The sequence below is a fragment of the Moschus berezovskii genome, chromosome 5, assembly GCF_049115385.1.
Source record: "Moschus berezovskii isolate FMDL1 chromosome 5, NW_MosBer_1.0, whole genome shotgun sequence".
NCBI classification, from domain to species: domain Eukaryota; kingdom Metazoa; phylum Chordata; class Mammalia; order Artiodactyla; family Moschidae; genus Moschus; species Moschus berezovskii.
In genome coordinates this window covers 106,578,703-106,593,613 of record NC_142464.1, presented here as the reverse complement: position 1 = coordinate 106,593,613, position 14,911 = coordinate 106,578,703, and the positions used below count along the sequence as shown (strand labels likewise).

At 39.8% G+C, this 14,911-nt stretch overlaps 1 protein-coding gene across 1 annotated transcript in view; it reads right to left on the bottom strand.

The window, feature by feature from the left end:
* Positions 1-14,911, bottom strand: part of LOC129561476 (uncharacterized) — a 42,828-nt gene that overhangs the window by 19,174 nt on the left and 8,743 nt on the right. Inside the window, exons 3-5 of the mRNA XM_088836131.1 lie at positions 9,779-9,849; positions 6,095-6,191; positions 3,906-4,007 (exon numbers count right to left, since the gene is read on the bottom strand). Of these exons, the coding sequence (XP_088692257.1) occupies positions 3,906-4,007; positions 6,095-6,191; positions 9,779-9,849 (270 nt within the window). The remainder of the gene's footprint in view (positions 1-3,905; positions 4,008-6,094; positions 6,192-9,778; positions 9,850-14,911) is intronic.

The following is a 14,911-nucleotide window of genomic DNA, read 5'->3' as shown; positions in this document are numbered from 1 at the left end:
TTAAAACTCCTTCAAAACTTTTTTTCCCTGTGTGCATTTTGTTAATTATAGCATTAAAAAGTCAACAACTTTCATAAAAATTTTCTACAGATTTAAAGCTCATTGGGTTAGTTTATAAATGTTAAACAGAAATTTCTTTGATGTCAGCTGTGTTAACTGCTTAACATGTGCATATTTTCGCAGGGTAACTGGTTTTCAGGGAGCATGTTAATAATAGATTTTGGCTGTGATGAATACTGCAGAATTTTCCATAGAAAAGTATGTAAATTTGATATATCTATCCTTCATTATTTTTTCAGGCATTGTGGTGGACACACGCTATGGGGACCCCCACTGAGTCACATCTTTGTAACATCCCCTCCCTTCAGTGTGATTTGTCCTTAGTGAACGGAAGAAAAGGTGATGGATGTCACTCCTGTGATTATCATATTATGTCACATTCAGCAGACTGGAATGAGAGATTCCTCTGCTGGCCTTGAAGAAGCAAGCGTGTGTGCTGAGGATGCCCTGGTGATAAAGAACTGCTGTCAGTCTTAGGACCGAGCGTGTCCTCCAGCCAACAGCCAGCAAAAAGCTGAAGCCCTCACGCAGTTCTTAGGAAATCAATTCTGCAACAACCTGAATGAGGCTGGAGGCAGATTCTTCCCCAGCGCTAACAGATGAGAACGTGGCTGGGCTGACACACTGACTGCAGCCTGGTGAGACCCTGAGCAGAAAATCCCAGTTAAACCATTCCTGACCCACAGAAATGGTGAGGTAATAAATGTGTGCTGTTTTGGGCTGCTGACTTGTGGTGATTTGTTACATATAAACAGAAAACTAATGCAGGCATACTTAAAACATTTTATTATGGGGAATTCCCTGGTGGTCCAGTGGTTTGGACTCCGAGCTTCCACTGCAGGAGGCAAGGGTTTGATCCCTGGTCGGGGAACTAAGATCCCACAAGCCGCAAGGTGTGGCCAATTTTTTTTTTTATGGAAAAGTTCAAACATATACAGAAAGAGTGAATTGTTTAGTGTAGCCATCACCTAGTTTCAGCAGTTATCAACACATGGCCAACCTTATTTCTATCTTACTACTGATTCCCTGGTGGTATTCCCTGGTGGCTCAGATGGTAAAGCGTCTGCCAGCAACATGGGAGACCTGGGTTTGATCCCTGGGTCGGGAAGATCCCCTGGAGAAGGAAATGGCAACCCACTCCAGTACTGTTGCCTAGAAAATCCCATGGACGGAGGAGCCTGGTGGGCTACAGTCCATGGGGCCGCAAAGAGTCGGACACGACTGAGCGACTTCGCTTTCTTTACTACTGATTGAAAAGTCAAAGTGTCAGTTGCTCAGTTTCATCTGAGCAGCTCTTTGAGACCTCATGGATTGCAGCCCGCCAGGCTCCTCTGTTGGGATTCTCCAGGCAAAAAGACCGAAATGGGTAGCCATTCCCTTCTCAGCTCAGGGATCGAACCCAGGTCTCCCACACTACAGGCAGGCTGTTGACTGTCTGAGCCACCAGGGAAGACCCTACTACTGATTACTCCTTCCCCAAATGTATTATTTTAAAGGAAATCCTAGGCAGTCTATTATTTTAATCTGTAAATGCTTGAGTTTGTACCTCTAAAAGCTATGGCCTTGTTTTTTCTTAAAAACAAAACCATGGGGCTTCCCTGGTGGTCCAGTGGTTAAGAGTCTGCCTGCCAATTCAGGGGACACAGGTTCAATCCCTGGTCCAGGAAGATCCCACATGCCACACTGCAACTAAGCCCCTGTGCCACAACTTCTGAGCCCACGCTCAAGGGCCAGTGCGCTGGAATTACAGAGCCCTCGTGTTGCAGTTACTGAAGTTCGTGTGCTCTAGAGCCCATGCTCAGCAACAAGAGAAGCCACTGCAATATGTCCGTGCACCACAAGGAAGAGCAGCCCCCGCACACGGCTCCTGGAGAAAGCCCTTGTGCAGCAAGGAGGACCCTGCACAGCCAAAAATAAATAACTACAATTTTTAAAAAAGAATAAAATATTGCCATCTGCAGCAGCATGAATGGACTTGGAGTGCAATATGCTAAGAGAAATAAGTCAGCTAGATAAAGATAAATCCTATATGATATCACTCATATGTGGAATTTAAAAAATTCAACAAACTAGTGCATATAACAAAAAAGAATATTTTATTCTTTTTTAAAAATTGCATTTATCTATTTTTGGCTGTGCAGGGTCTTCGTTGCTGCATAAGGGCTTTCTCTAGTAGCAGGGGCTACTCTTCCTTGTGGTGCACGGACTTATTGTCCCCACAGATAAAAGGCACAAACCAGTGGCTCCCAGAGGGGACAGGAAAGGCAGGAGGGGGAGGTAGGTGTAGGCGATTAAGAGGTACAAATTATTAAGTATAAAATAAGCTACAAGGATATATCGTACAAAATAGGAAATACAGTCAATATTTTATAATAACTATAAATGGAGTATAACCTTTAAAAATTGTGAATCACTATCTTGTACCACAGTAATTTATACAATATTGTACAGCAACTATACTTCAAGAAAAGAAAAAAATTTATAAAATGTACAATTTTAACCATTTTAACTGTATGGTTCAGTGCATTAAGTATATTCAGATCGCTGTACAACTGTCACCACCATCTATCTCCAGGATGTTTTTATTTTCCTAAACTGAAACTCTGTGTCCATTAAACACAATTCTTCCTGCTCCCTTCCACCCAGACTCTGGCAACCAACCTTCTACTTTCTGTCTTTAAATCTGACTACTCTATGTACCTCATGTAAGTTGAATCACACATCACTTGTGTTCTTGTCATTGTTTTATTTCACTTATTAGGGACTTTTTTAAAAAAAATATTTGTGCCATGTGGCACGTGGTATCTTAGGTCCCAGACCGGGGATCGAACCCATACCTCTGCAGTGGAAGTGTGGAATCTTAACCACTGGACTGCCGGGCAAGTCCCAGGACTCCTTTTTAAAACAAATTTTATTAAAGTATAGTTGATTTACAATGTTAATTTCTGCTGAGGGCCTACTTTTAAAATATTTAATAATTTTATATTTATGTAAAATATGTACAGAATGATTGTGTAAATATTTTACAATTTTTAAAACTGTGGAAAATGTTTATGTGGTTCCAAGTCAGATTTGCAAGACAGGTTTCACTCACAGAGGTCTGGTTTCTATTCTCATCCCCATCCCTATAGAGGCACGTTTTCAGTTTACCCTTCCCTTGTCTCTCCGTCTTCCCCTTTTTCACTATAAGCGAAACATATATTTGTATTTATTCCTCTTTCTTAAAATGGCTGTATATAAGGATGGTAGTGTTAGTTGCTCAGTCGTGTCCGACTCTTTGCCATCCCACGGACTGTAGCCCACAAGGCTCCTCTGTCCATGGGATTCTCCAAGCAAGAATACTGGAATGGATTGCCATTCCCTTCTCCAGAGGATCTTTCCGACCCAGGGATCAAACCCAGGTCTCCTGTGTTGCAGGCAGATTCTTTACTGTTTGAGTTACAGGGAAGACCTATAAGGATGGTAGGTAAATAATAGTATGCCATATATATTTTCTCTATCTTGCTTTATTCACTTACCAATACATTGTGGATATCTTTCCTTACCATTACAGGTAAGGTAATGGTAATAAAGATATCTTTCCTTACCATTTATAGAAAGATAAAATTTCTTAGTTCTCATTCATCTTAACAGCTCTTAAACTCATAATTCCTAACTGATTTGTCAGAAGTGATACTGACAAGTTTTTGTTTTTTTGTTTTTGCCACACGGCGTGGCTTGGAGAATCATAGCTCCGATCAGGGATTGAATCTGGGCCCCCTGCAGTGGAGGCTGGAGTCCTACCCAGTAGACCACTGGGGAAGTCCCCCTGACAGTGTTTGGGAATACAGTTGGGGGTTACATACCATATACTTTCCTAATACTTGTTGAAAATCTGCAGCAACTGCATTTGAAGGAGAAAAATGTTCTTGTGACATCAAAGGATTTTTCAGAAAAGTCTCACTAACCTGGATAAATCAATGGAAATATTTAAACTGTATAGATAATTTCAACCAGAGAATTACAAAACAAGTGTTAATTTGAAGCAAAGTCTGGTAGAAACTTGCAATAAGAGAAAACAGAACAGTTTTAGGTTTTTGGTGGCAGGGTATGTTTCCATTTTAAAGATGCAGTATAGTGAAAACTGCTCATATCTCATATCATGAGACTGCAGGTGTACCTTGATTCTTTGGTGTTGATATTTCTAGGGACTTGAGGGGACCCACAGATGTTACCTCTGGCAGACAAGGGAAGATAGGGGTCTATGATATTCTCTAAATAAGTGCTTTTCATTTTCCCCTCCTGCCTTACTTTCAAAATCCATTCAATGGTAACAAAACAAACCCACTCAAATGTTAGCCCTATAGGGTTGTTAAATGACATTTCAAAGCTTCAAGAAGGCATTCTGACAGTTGTTTGTACTTAATGTTGTATCATCTCGGAAGCAGTGGTAAAAATCATGCAGTTGAGCAATTTTGTGTTACCTGATTTTGAAAAGTTGGTAAAGTTGGGATGTTTTTCCATAATGGCAGAGAGGGGAAAAAAATTCTAGTCAGTTAAATGGCTATCAGTGCTTATCATGTAGGTGCTAACAACTGTCTCGGTATAAAGGTAGAGTGAATTACAATATTAGGCCTTGTACTCCTTGACTCTGTGGTTATGATTTGAGTTGTGTTAAAACAAGATGGTAAACTAAGCAAATAAAATCCATGCATGATTCAGGAATATGACTGGAGAATATCTATTAATAATTATAGTACACTTGACTGATTTTCCCATTAATATTTCTTTGTTAAAATATTTATCCTAAATTATATATTTGTGAATAAAATTGAAGATTAGTATTATTTACTTTTTAAAATAAGAAACAAGCATACTATCTGGATCATAAAATTACTAGAATAATGGTTTATTCCTGGTCTGTCTCTGAGACTGCCTTTCACAATCTTATTCTTGTTGTTGTTGCTTAGTTGCTCAGTCATGTCCGACTCTTTTCAACCCCATTGACTGCAGTTATTAAATGCTGGGTAATCATCAGTAACAGATGATAGCTATAATAGAATGAATGTTAATTACCTTGTAAGAAATTTATAAAATCTCATGTATCTACATAAGTACATACACATAATTACTCTATTTATATTTTGTATTTGTTGGTAACTTTTACATAAAACATTCCCTAAAGGTAGTGTAGGGCTTCCCAGGTGGCTCAGTGATAAAAGAATCTATCTCCAGTGCAGGAGATTCGGGTTTGATTCCTTGGTCGGGAAGATCCCCTGGAGAAGAAAATGGCAACCCACTCCAATATTCTTGCCTGGAGAATTCCATGGACAAGAGGAGCCTGGTGGGCTACAGCAGATGGGATTGAAAAAGAATCAGATACGACTTAGTGACTAAAACAACAACAAAGGTAGTACATCTTGATTAAAAAAATTTTTTTAACTCTTGTAATTGATTCACATTTTCTGCCAGAAGTGTCTTCAGTTCAGTTCAGTCGCTCAGTCGTGTCCGACTCTCCGCGACCCCATGAATCACAGCACGCCAGGCCTCCCTGTCCATCACCAACTCCCGGAGTTCACTCAAACTCATGTCCACAGAGTCGGTGATGCCATCCAGCCATCTCATTCTCCGTCGTCCCCTTCTCCTCCCGCCCCCAACCTTTCCCAGCATCAGAATCTTTTCCAGTGAGTCAACTCGAAGTGTCTTACATGTGTTTAAAAATTAAATACATATGCTACTGAGAAAGTGTACTAGATATTATTGATACTAAAGCTTAATTTTTTTACTTTGAAAGGACAAAAGAAATATAAAGAGGGATTCTGATAGATCTGGGTTGATTGTCTTTGCAGATCTTGCTTTAGAGTCGGGGGGCGTGTGGAGGCAGGAGATAGGTGAAGGGTGAGGGTGAGAAGTCTCTAAAGGTCATTAATGGCTCTGCTGTCTGGACAGATGGCTGATCTGCTCTTGGCCAGGGACATTACTACTAATAAACTATAAATCAGACCTCATAATTTCAGTCATTGAAAAAGTCAAAGTAGTATAAGAAATTACTTACATTTTTAAGAAATGCAGATGGTGTTAAAATATCTAAGGCATTGTCTGAGGCACAAAGGTAAGTGATCCCATCGATAAAGAGGGTATGGTAGACAAAACTTTGAAAAGAATACGTTCATTTACATATAATATTAAAGAAATGAAGTACTGATACAGAGAACTGAATTTTGCTTTCAAACTTTCATTAATAGTATAAAAACTATGTAGGCAACTTTTTATAATCAGAATAATCAGAAAATCTTTCATACATTTGAAGAATTAAACTATGTTAGATAAAAACTCTAAAGTGTGAATATGTATTTAACACTGCATCAAGAAAAATAAATTACAACAGAGAAAAGTCTAATAATCTAATCATATATGTGTATATTTGACATGCCTTTGATGCAAGTCACTCATATTCCAAGGTTACATCTAGACTCTGATCAAACAGAAAATTCTATTTGTTCACTGATTTTTAGTATTCTTATATTTTTAGGTAGACACACTTAATTTTGGCAGTTCTTGGCTTTCTATCATGACAGATTAGAATTTAAAAGTCGTAAATTGCAAAGATCAAATATTCTGGAGAGCATGAGTTGGGTGGGGAAATTAAGCTTCCCCACAGTAATACAAAGTGTACCTTTTTCAGACCACTTAGCTTCTAGGTACCTTTTGTACCTTCTCAGACATTTTAGGAGGATATAAGATTTTTGGAGAGTGTCACCATCTTTACTGCCCAGCAATCCAGAAAATTTAGGGATATAGCAAACAAAATAGTTGCTTAGTGCCTAGGCTTTAATCTAGTCATTTTTGAACACTCTATATCCAAATGGTTATATAGGCAACATACATGTTCAAATGCTAAACTGGATATATATGAGAATGAGGAATCTCAAAACATGTAGAAAAGATAATCCCAGAGGTAGAAAATTCAAAATATGCACCCTTTCAAAACAAACCTTTCGTATCATATCATGAATACAATATACTACAGATATTTTTAATGATGGTATTAGTTGACATGCATAATATCCACTAGGGCTTCCCAGGTGGCTCAGTGGTAAAGAATCCACCTGCCAAGCAGGAGATATGGGTTCGATCCCTGGGTCAGAAAAATCCCCTGCAGAAGGAAATGGCAACTCACTCCAGTATTCTTGCCTGGAGAATTCCATGAACAGAGAAGCCTGGTAGTCCATGGGGTCACAAAGAGTCAGACATGACTTAGCGACTTTAAAAATATTTATTTTTATTCTTAAATTGGGGAGAGTCTTTGTAGGAAAAGAGTTTCTAGTTCTATCATCTCTTCAAAAATTACATATGTGATTTGAAGTAAATTGATACTGGATGTGATTTTAAATTTATGTTTAGTATGCTTAGTGAATAACATTCAGAAATGTCCTTAAATGTTAAAGAACTTGAATACATGATGTCTAGGATATAATATTAACTGATAAAATGCAAGGTGGAGAAAAGTGCTTATGATGTACTACCATTTTTCTGTCATTCTCATATGCTACCATAAAGGAAATAGAAATATTTGGATGTATCTCGTATAGAAAAGAAAAAAAAAGAAAATGATAAACTAAAAACTTAGTCAAAATAGTTACCTACATAGAGGGAGAGAGAGTAGTATGAAGAAAGGAACAAAAATGAGACTTCTTGAAGGAAACTCATTTTATAGATTTGACTTTGGAGCCAAATGTTTTACATAATGATAAAATGTCATTAAATCAAACTTTAAGAGTGCAACCCTTAAACAACAAAAAAAAAGAATCTAACTTGATGTTAAGTAACCCAAGCAAGAGATGGTGGTGGAGGGCAGTCAGATTGTGGATGTATTTGGAAGGGAAAGACGACAGGAGTTGCTGATGGGTTAGATTTGGAAGTAAAAGAGATAAAAATCAAGGAGCATAGAGGTTTTAGACCTGAGGAACTGGAGAGGTGATGTGGGGACAACTCCAAGAGGAGGCTTGACTTCGAACCTAAGTTGGAGATGCCTGTTAGACATCCTCTGGAGATATGGAATGAATGGTTGGGTATACAAGTCTGGAGACCAGGGCGGAGGTCCTCAAAAGATTCAAATCGGAATGTTCGATATAAGTAAGCAACAGAGGAGAGAATCCCTTTTTCAAATCATTCCAGCTAGTAAGTAAAACAAAACTAGAATATCACTATTTTGCAACCCCCAATAAATTAATGGCTCTAGGGTGTAGGCCATGAATATCAGTGGGTGCTAGTATGCCAAAAGGCAGAATTATGCACCATCAGATCAAAAACTGATGAAAAACCTACAGTCCTGCCAAAGGGATCAAGTCACTGGATCCAACTGCTTTGATCGGGATGCACTTCATTTTGAATACGCAATCAGCAAAACCAGACTGTGGCAAACTCTGTAGGTTCTTCAAGAATAAATTGTAAGGAAAGGAAAGGGATGTAAGGGCAATATATAGATTAAAGAGACTTAAAAGACATCAAACTAAAAAATGGGCAGGACTGGGCTCTTTTGCCTGAAGCTGCATATTCAGGCGCCAAGGTGATGAAGAAATAGGATAAATGACTGCTGCCCAACGTGGAATGGTTGCTGATTTGGGGGAGAGGGAGGAAACTGTGAATGGGGTAGCGTGGTGAGGAGTTTTTGGGGTAGTTGGCAGAGATCTGTTCTTTGGCTTTGGTGGTAGTTGCGGCTGGTTGGTGGCAGTGAGTCCTTTGAGAAACTTCATAAAACTGTGCATTCATTTAATGTGTCTTTACATTAAGTGTAAGCTAAAACAAACCTCCTCTTTAAAAAACAATGATGAGTCTTAAAAAAAAAAAAGAAATTGGGCTTCCTTGGTGGCTCAGATGGTAAAGAGCCTTCCGCCTGCAATGCTGGAGACCTGGTTTTGATTCCTGGGTTGGGAAGATCCCCTGGCGAAGGGACTGGCTACCCACTCCAGTATTCTGGCCTGGAGAATTCCATAGACAGAGGAGCCTGGCGGGCTACAGTCTATGGTGTCACAAAGAGTCGGACACAACTGAGTGACTTTCACTTTCACTATTCTTCACTTGTTCTTTTACTAGCGAAATATTTACTTGGGACATTACATGGTTTAAACCACATCATGTAATGTCTCAAGTAAAGTATAATGATCTTATTAAAGATATTTTCAAGTGGAAATTGCCCTTTTTATTAATGAAATATTTTGGTATATGAAAAAAGGTACAGAGAATAAGATAAGAACATTCATAGCCCTACTGTCCAGTCAAAATGTTACAGATACAATTAATGTCCCCTATATACTGTTCCTGAATTTCTTCTCCCTTCTCTTTGAGGAGTTAACCACTTTCTTGAATTTAATGTCATCCTTACCATTCATAATTTTATACCCTTACTTCTGAGGATTCAATCAAGAGTCCGTATGATAAATATTTCCCCCCATGTCATCATTATAATTATCAGTTTCTGGTTGTTTTTGTTTAGTCACTAAACAAAAGAGTTGAACCCCATGGACTGTTGGCCATCAGGCTCCTCTGTTAATGGGATTTCCCAGGCAAGAATATTTGAGTGGGTTGCCATTTCCTTCTCCAGGGGATCTTCTTGACCCAGGGATTGAACCTCCATCTCCTGCATTGGCAGGTGGATTCTTTACCACTGAGCCACCAGGGAAACCCAGTTATCAGTTGGTAATGATTAAAAAGTAGACTTTATTAGAATATAACTTACCTTCCCATTTGAATTATGGTCTTTGGTTCAGCTCTAAGAAGTACTAGCTTAAGCACTGCTGCTGCTGATTCCTAAAAAAAAAAATTGTTAGCATTTACGTAGAAGATTGTAGTGTCGTTATTATTTATCTCCTTAATTTACGAATGTTCTTTTTATTAAGGAACAACTATTTACTAGGAGAACTAATGGGTAGTTATTCATAATGCATGGTAAGAGACAAGTTATTATGAAATATTCATATGAATCTGAAGGAATATATTAAAATTACATCCCTAGTTTGGGAAGATCCCCTGGAGAAGGGAATGGCAACCCACTCCAGTACTCTTGCCTGGAGAATTCCATGGACAGAGGAGCCTGGTGGGCTACAGTCCATGGGGTCCCAAAGAGTGGGACATGACTGAGCAACTCACATTGCTACTACTAAATCTACATATACTTTGTTTTTATACATATAAGTGTGCATATATAAGTTGCACTAGTCAGTCATTTTATGACACATTATTAATATGACTGGTTATTATTAATATAGTCAACAGAAGAGTCCAAAATGCAGTACTTGGGTGCAGTCTCAAAAACGACAGAATGATCTCTGTTCATTTCCAAGGCAAACCATTCAATATCACAGTAACTTAAGCTTATGCCCTGACCAATAATGCAGAAGAAGCTGAATTTGAACAATTCTATGAAGACCTACAAGACCTTCTAGAACTAACACCCCAAAAATACGTCCTTTTCATTAGAGGGGACTGGAATGCAAAAGTAGGAAGTCAAGAGATACCTGCAGTAACAGGCACATTTGGCCTTGGAGTACAAAACAAAGCAGGGCCAAGGCCAAGAGAATGCACTGGTCATAGCAAACACCCTCTTCCAACAACACAAAAGAAAATTCTACACAGGGACATCACCAGATGGTCAATACTGAAATCTGATTATATTCTTTGCAGCCAAAGATGGAGAAGCTCTATACAGTCAGCAAAAACAAGACCAGGAGCTAACTGTGGCTCAGATCACGAACTCCTTATTGCCAAATTCAGACTTAAATTGAAGAAAGTGGGGAAAACCGCTAGACCATTCAAGTATGACCTAAATCAAATCGCTTATGACTATAAAGTGGAAGTGACAAATAGATTCAAGGGATTAGATCTGATAGACAGAGTGCCTGAAGAACTATGGATGGAGGTTCATGACATGGTACAGAAGGCAGTGATCAAGACCATCCCCATGGAAAAGAAATGGAAAAAGGCAAAATGGTTGTTTGAGGAGGCCTTACAAACAGCTATGAAAAGAAGAGAAGCGAAAGGCAAAGGAGAAAAGGAAAGATATACCCATTTGAATACAGAGTTCCAAAGAATAGCAAGGAGAGATAAGAAAGCCTTCCTCAGTGATCAATGCAAAGAAATAGAGGAAAACAATAGAATGAGATCTCTTTAAGAAAATTAGAGATACCAAGGGAATATTTCATGCAAAGATGGACACAATAAAGGACAGAAATGGTATGGACATAACAGAAGCATAAGATATTAAGAAGAGGTGGCAAGAATACACAGAAGAACTATAGAAAAAAGATCTTCATGACCCAGATAATCACGATGGTGTGATCACTCACCTAGGGCCAGACATCCTGGCATGCAAAAGTCAAGTGGCCCTTAGGAAGCATCACTACAAACAAAGCTAGTGGAGGTGATGGAATTCCAGTTAAGCTATTTCAAACCCTAAAAGATGATGCTGTGAAAGTGCTGCACTCAATATGCCAGCAAATCTGGAAAACTCAGAAATGGCCACAGGACTGGAAAAGGTCAGTTTTCATTCCAATCCCAAAGAAGGGCAATGCCAAAGAATGCTCAAACTACTGCACAACTGCCCTCATCTCACACGCTAGCAAAGTAATGCTCAAAATTCTCTAAGCCTGGCTTCAACAGTAGATAAACTGTGAACTTCCAGATGTTCAAGCTGGTTTTAGAAAAGGCAGAGGAACCAGAGATTAAATGGTCAACATCCATTGGACCATCGAAAAAGTAAGAAAGATCCAGAAAAGCATCTACTTCTATTTATTATGTCCAAGCCTTTGACTGTGTAGATCACAACAAACTGTGGAAAATTCTTTAAGAGATGGCAATACCAGACTACCTGATCTGCCTCTGAGAAATCTGTATGCAGGTCAAGAAGCAACAGTTAGAACTGGACATGGAACAACAGACTGGTTCCAAACCGCAAAAGGAGTACGTCAAGGCTGTATGTATATTGTCACCCTGCTTATTTAACTTATATGCAGAGTTTGTCATAAGAAATGCTGGACTGGATGAAGCACAGGCCGGAATCAAGATTGCTGGGAGAAATATCAATAACCTCAGATAAGCAGATGACACCACCTTTATGGCAGAAAATGAAGAACTAAAGAGCCTCTTGATGACAGTGAAAGAGGAGAGTGAAAAAGTTGGCTTAAAACTCAACATTCAGAAAACTAAGATCATGGCATCTGGTCCCATCACTTCATGGGAAATAGATGGGGAAACAGTGGAAATAGTGACAGACTTTATTTTTTGGGGGGCTCCAAAACCACCACAGATGGTGACTGCAATCATGAAATTAAAAGATGCTTGCTCCTTGGAAGAAAAGCTATGACCAACCTAGACAGTGTATTTAAAAGCAGAGACATTACTTTGCCAACAAATGTCCATCTAGTCAAAGCTATGGTTTTTCTAGTAGTCATGTATGGATGTGAGAGTTGGAGTATAAAGAAAGCTGAGTGCCAAAGAAGTGATGCTTTTGAACTGTAGTGTTGGAGAAGACTCTTGAGAGTCCCTTGGACTGCAAGGAGATCCAACCAGTGCATCCTAAAGATCAGTTGTGAGGACTGATGTTGAAGCTGAAACTCCAATCCTTTGGCCACCTGATGCAAAGAACTGACTTCTTGGGAAATACCCTGATGGTGGGAAAGATTGAAGGTGGGAAGAGAAGGGGATGACAGAGGATGAGATGGTTGGATGGCATCACCGACTCAATGGACATGAGTTTGAGTAAACTCCAGGAGTTTGTGATGGACAGGGAGGCCTGGCGTGCTGCAGTCCATGGGGTCGCAAAGAGTCGAACATGACTGAGTGACTGATCTGAACTGAACTGAACATGACTGGGGATTGGACTATCTAATCAAACATCTTTTCAGTGACCTCCGTGAAGGTATATGTAAAATGTTAATGGATTAAAAGAATTCAGCTTTTAGTCTCTGATAAACTATGTAGTCTTCTTTTTTTTTTGATTAAGATAAAATATTTATTCATTATTATTCACTGATGTATTTCTATAAAAAATAATTGCTAAGATTTCTTCTACCTGTTTATTATAAGGCTCATTCTTTTGGGGAAAATTTGCAAGGTATTATGATTATTCAGGGAGGAGGGCATGGCAACCCACTCCAGTATTCTTGCCTGGAGAATCCCATGAAGAGAGGAGGCTGGCAGGCTACAGTCCATGGGGTTGCAACGAATCAGACACGACTGAAGAGACTTAGCAAGCAAGCACAGACACGATTATCCAGAATACCTTAACTATATCTAATTATATGGAATCCCATTGATTGACTTTAGAAACATGAAAGGAACCTGAAAACGACCTAAGAAGACTTGAATAGGCATGCTCCTGATTAACTTTTCCATTTGCAGAATATGATGTTTGAAATAAAAACTTTTTGGGAGAGAAGAGCTTATTATTAATGATTTGGGAGAGAGTAAAACTTGAAATTCTTGGTATTACCTGAAAAATCCAAGTGTATTCTCTAGAAAATGATTTCCTAAGAAACATTAAGGGAATTAAGAGAATCCATAATCTTTCAGTTCCTCTGTTCTCATCACTGGAACATATTCCCCTAGCTTTTCCAAAGTGTCTCTTTTAGAGTATGTAAACTATGAAATCAGAAAAATGTGAAACAAAGCAAATGGCAAATGAGGCAATAAAATAACTGACACACGAGGCTGTAGTGCTGTTTCTGAGATTAAGTGCTCACAATTTAAGAAAATGACTTGTCTGGGTCTGTTTCCTTGTGTGAAGAATGAAGGGATTGGGCAAGATGAGCTCTACAAGAAGAAACAGAGACTCAGAGAGAGCAAACATGTGGACACCTAGTGGGGAAAGGGTGGTGGTGGGATGAATTGGGAGATTGGGATTGACACATATACATTACTGTGTATAAAATGGGCTTCCACGGTGGCGCAGTGGTAAAGAATCCACCGGCCAACATAGGAGACACAAGAGATGTGGGTTTGATCCCTGGGTCAGGAAGATCCCCTGGAGAGGGAAATGGCAACCCACTCCAATGTTCTTGCATGAAAAAATTCCATGGACAGAGGAGCCTGGCAGGCTACAGTCCATGGGGTTGCAAAGTTCTAATATTCTTGGGCTTCACTGGTGACTGAGAGGGTAAAGAATCTGTCTGCAATACGGGAGATCTGGGTTCAATCCCTGGGTTGGGAACATCCCCTGGAGGAGGGAATGGCAGGTATTCTTGCCTGGAGAATCCCATGGACAGAGGAACTTCGTGGGCTACAGTCCATGGGGTCGCAAAGAGTCAGACACGACAGAGTGACTAAGTACTGGAATGAGAACCTACTGCATAGCACAGGGAACTCGACTCAACTCTCTGTGGTGACCTAAATGGGAAGGAAATCTGCAAAAAGGGGATATGTGTATACGTATGGGCTTCCCAGGTGGCGCTAGTGGTGAAGAACCTCCCTGTCAATGCAGGAGACGCAAGAGACACAGGTTTAGTCCCTGGGTCGGAAAGATCCCCTGGAGAAGGAAATGGCAACCCACTCCAGTATTCCTGCCTGGAGAATCCCACGGACAGTGGAGGCTGGCAAGCTATAGTCCATGGGTTGGCACAGAATCTAATGCAACTGAAGCAACTTAGCAGGTACGCACTCATGTTTGCTGCTGCTGCTGCTGCTAAGTCACTTCAGTCGTGTCCGACTCTGTGTGACCCCATAGATGGAAGCCCACCAGGCTCCCCCGTCCCTGGGATTCTCCAGGCAAGAACACTGGAGTGGGTTGCCATTTCCTTCTCCAATGTGTGAAAGTGGAAAGTGAAAGTGAAGTCGCTCAGTCGTGTCCGACCCTTAGCGACCCCACAGACTGCAGCCT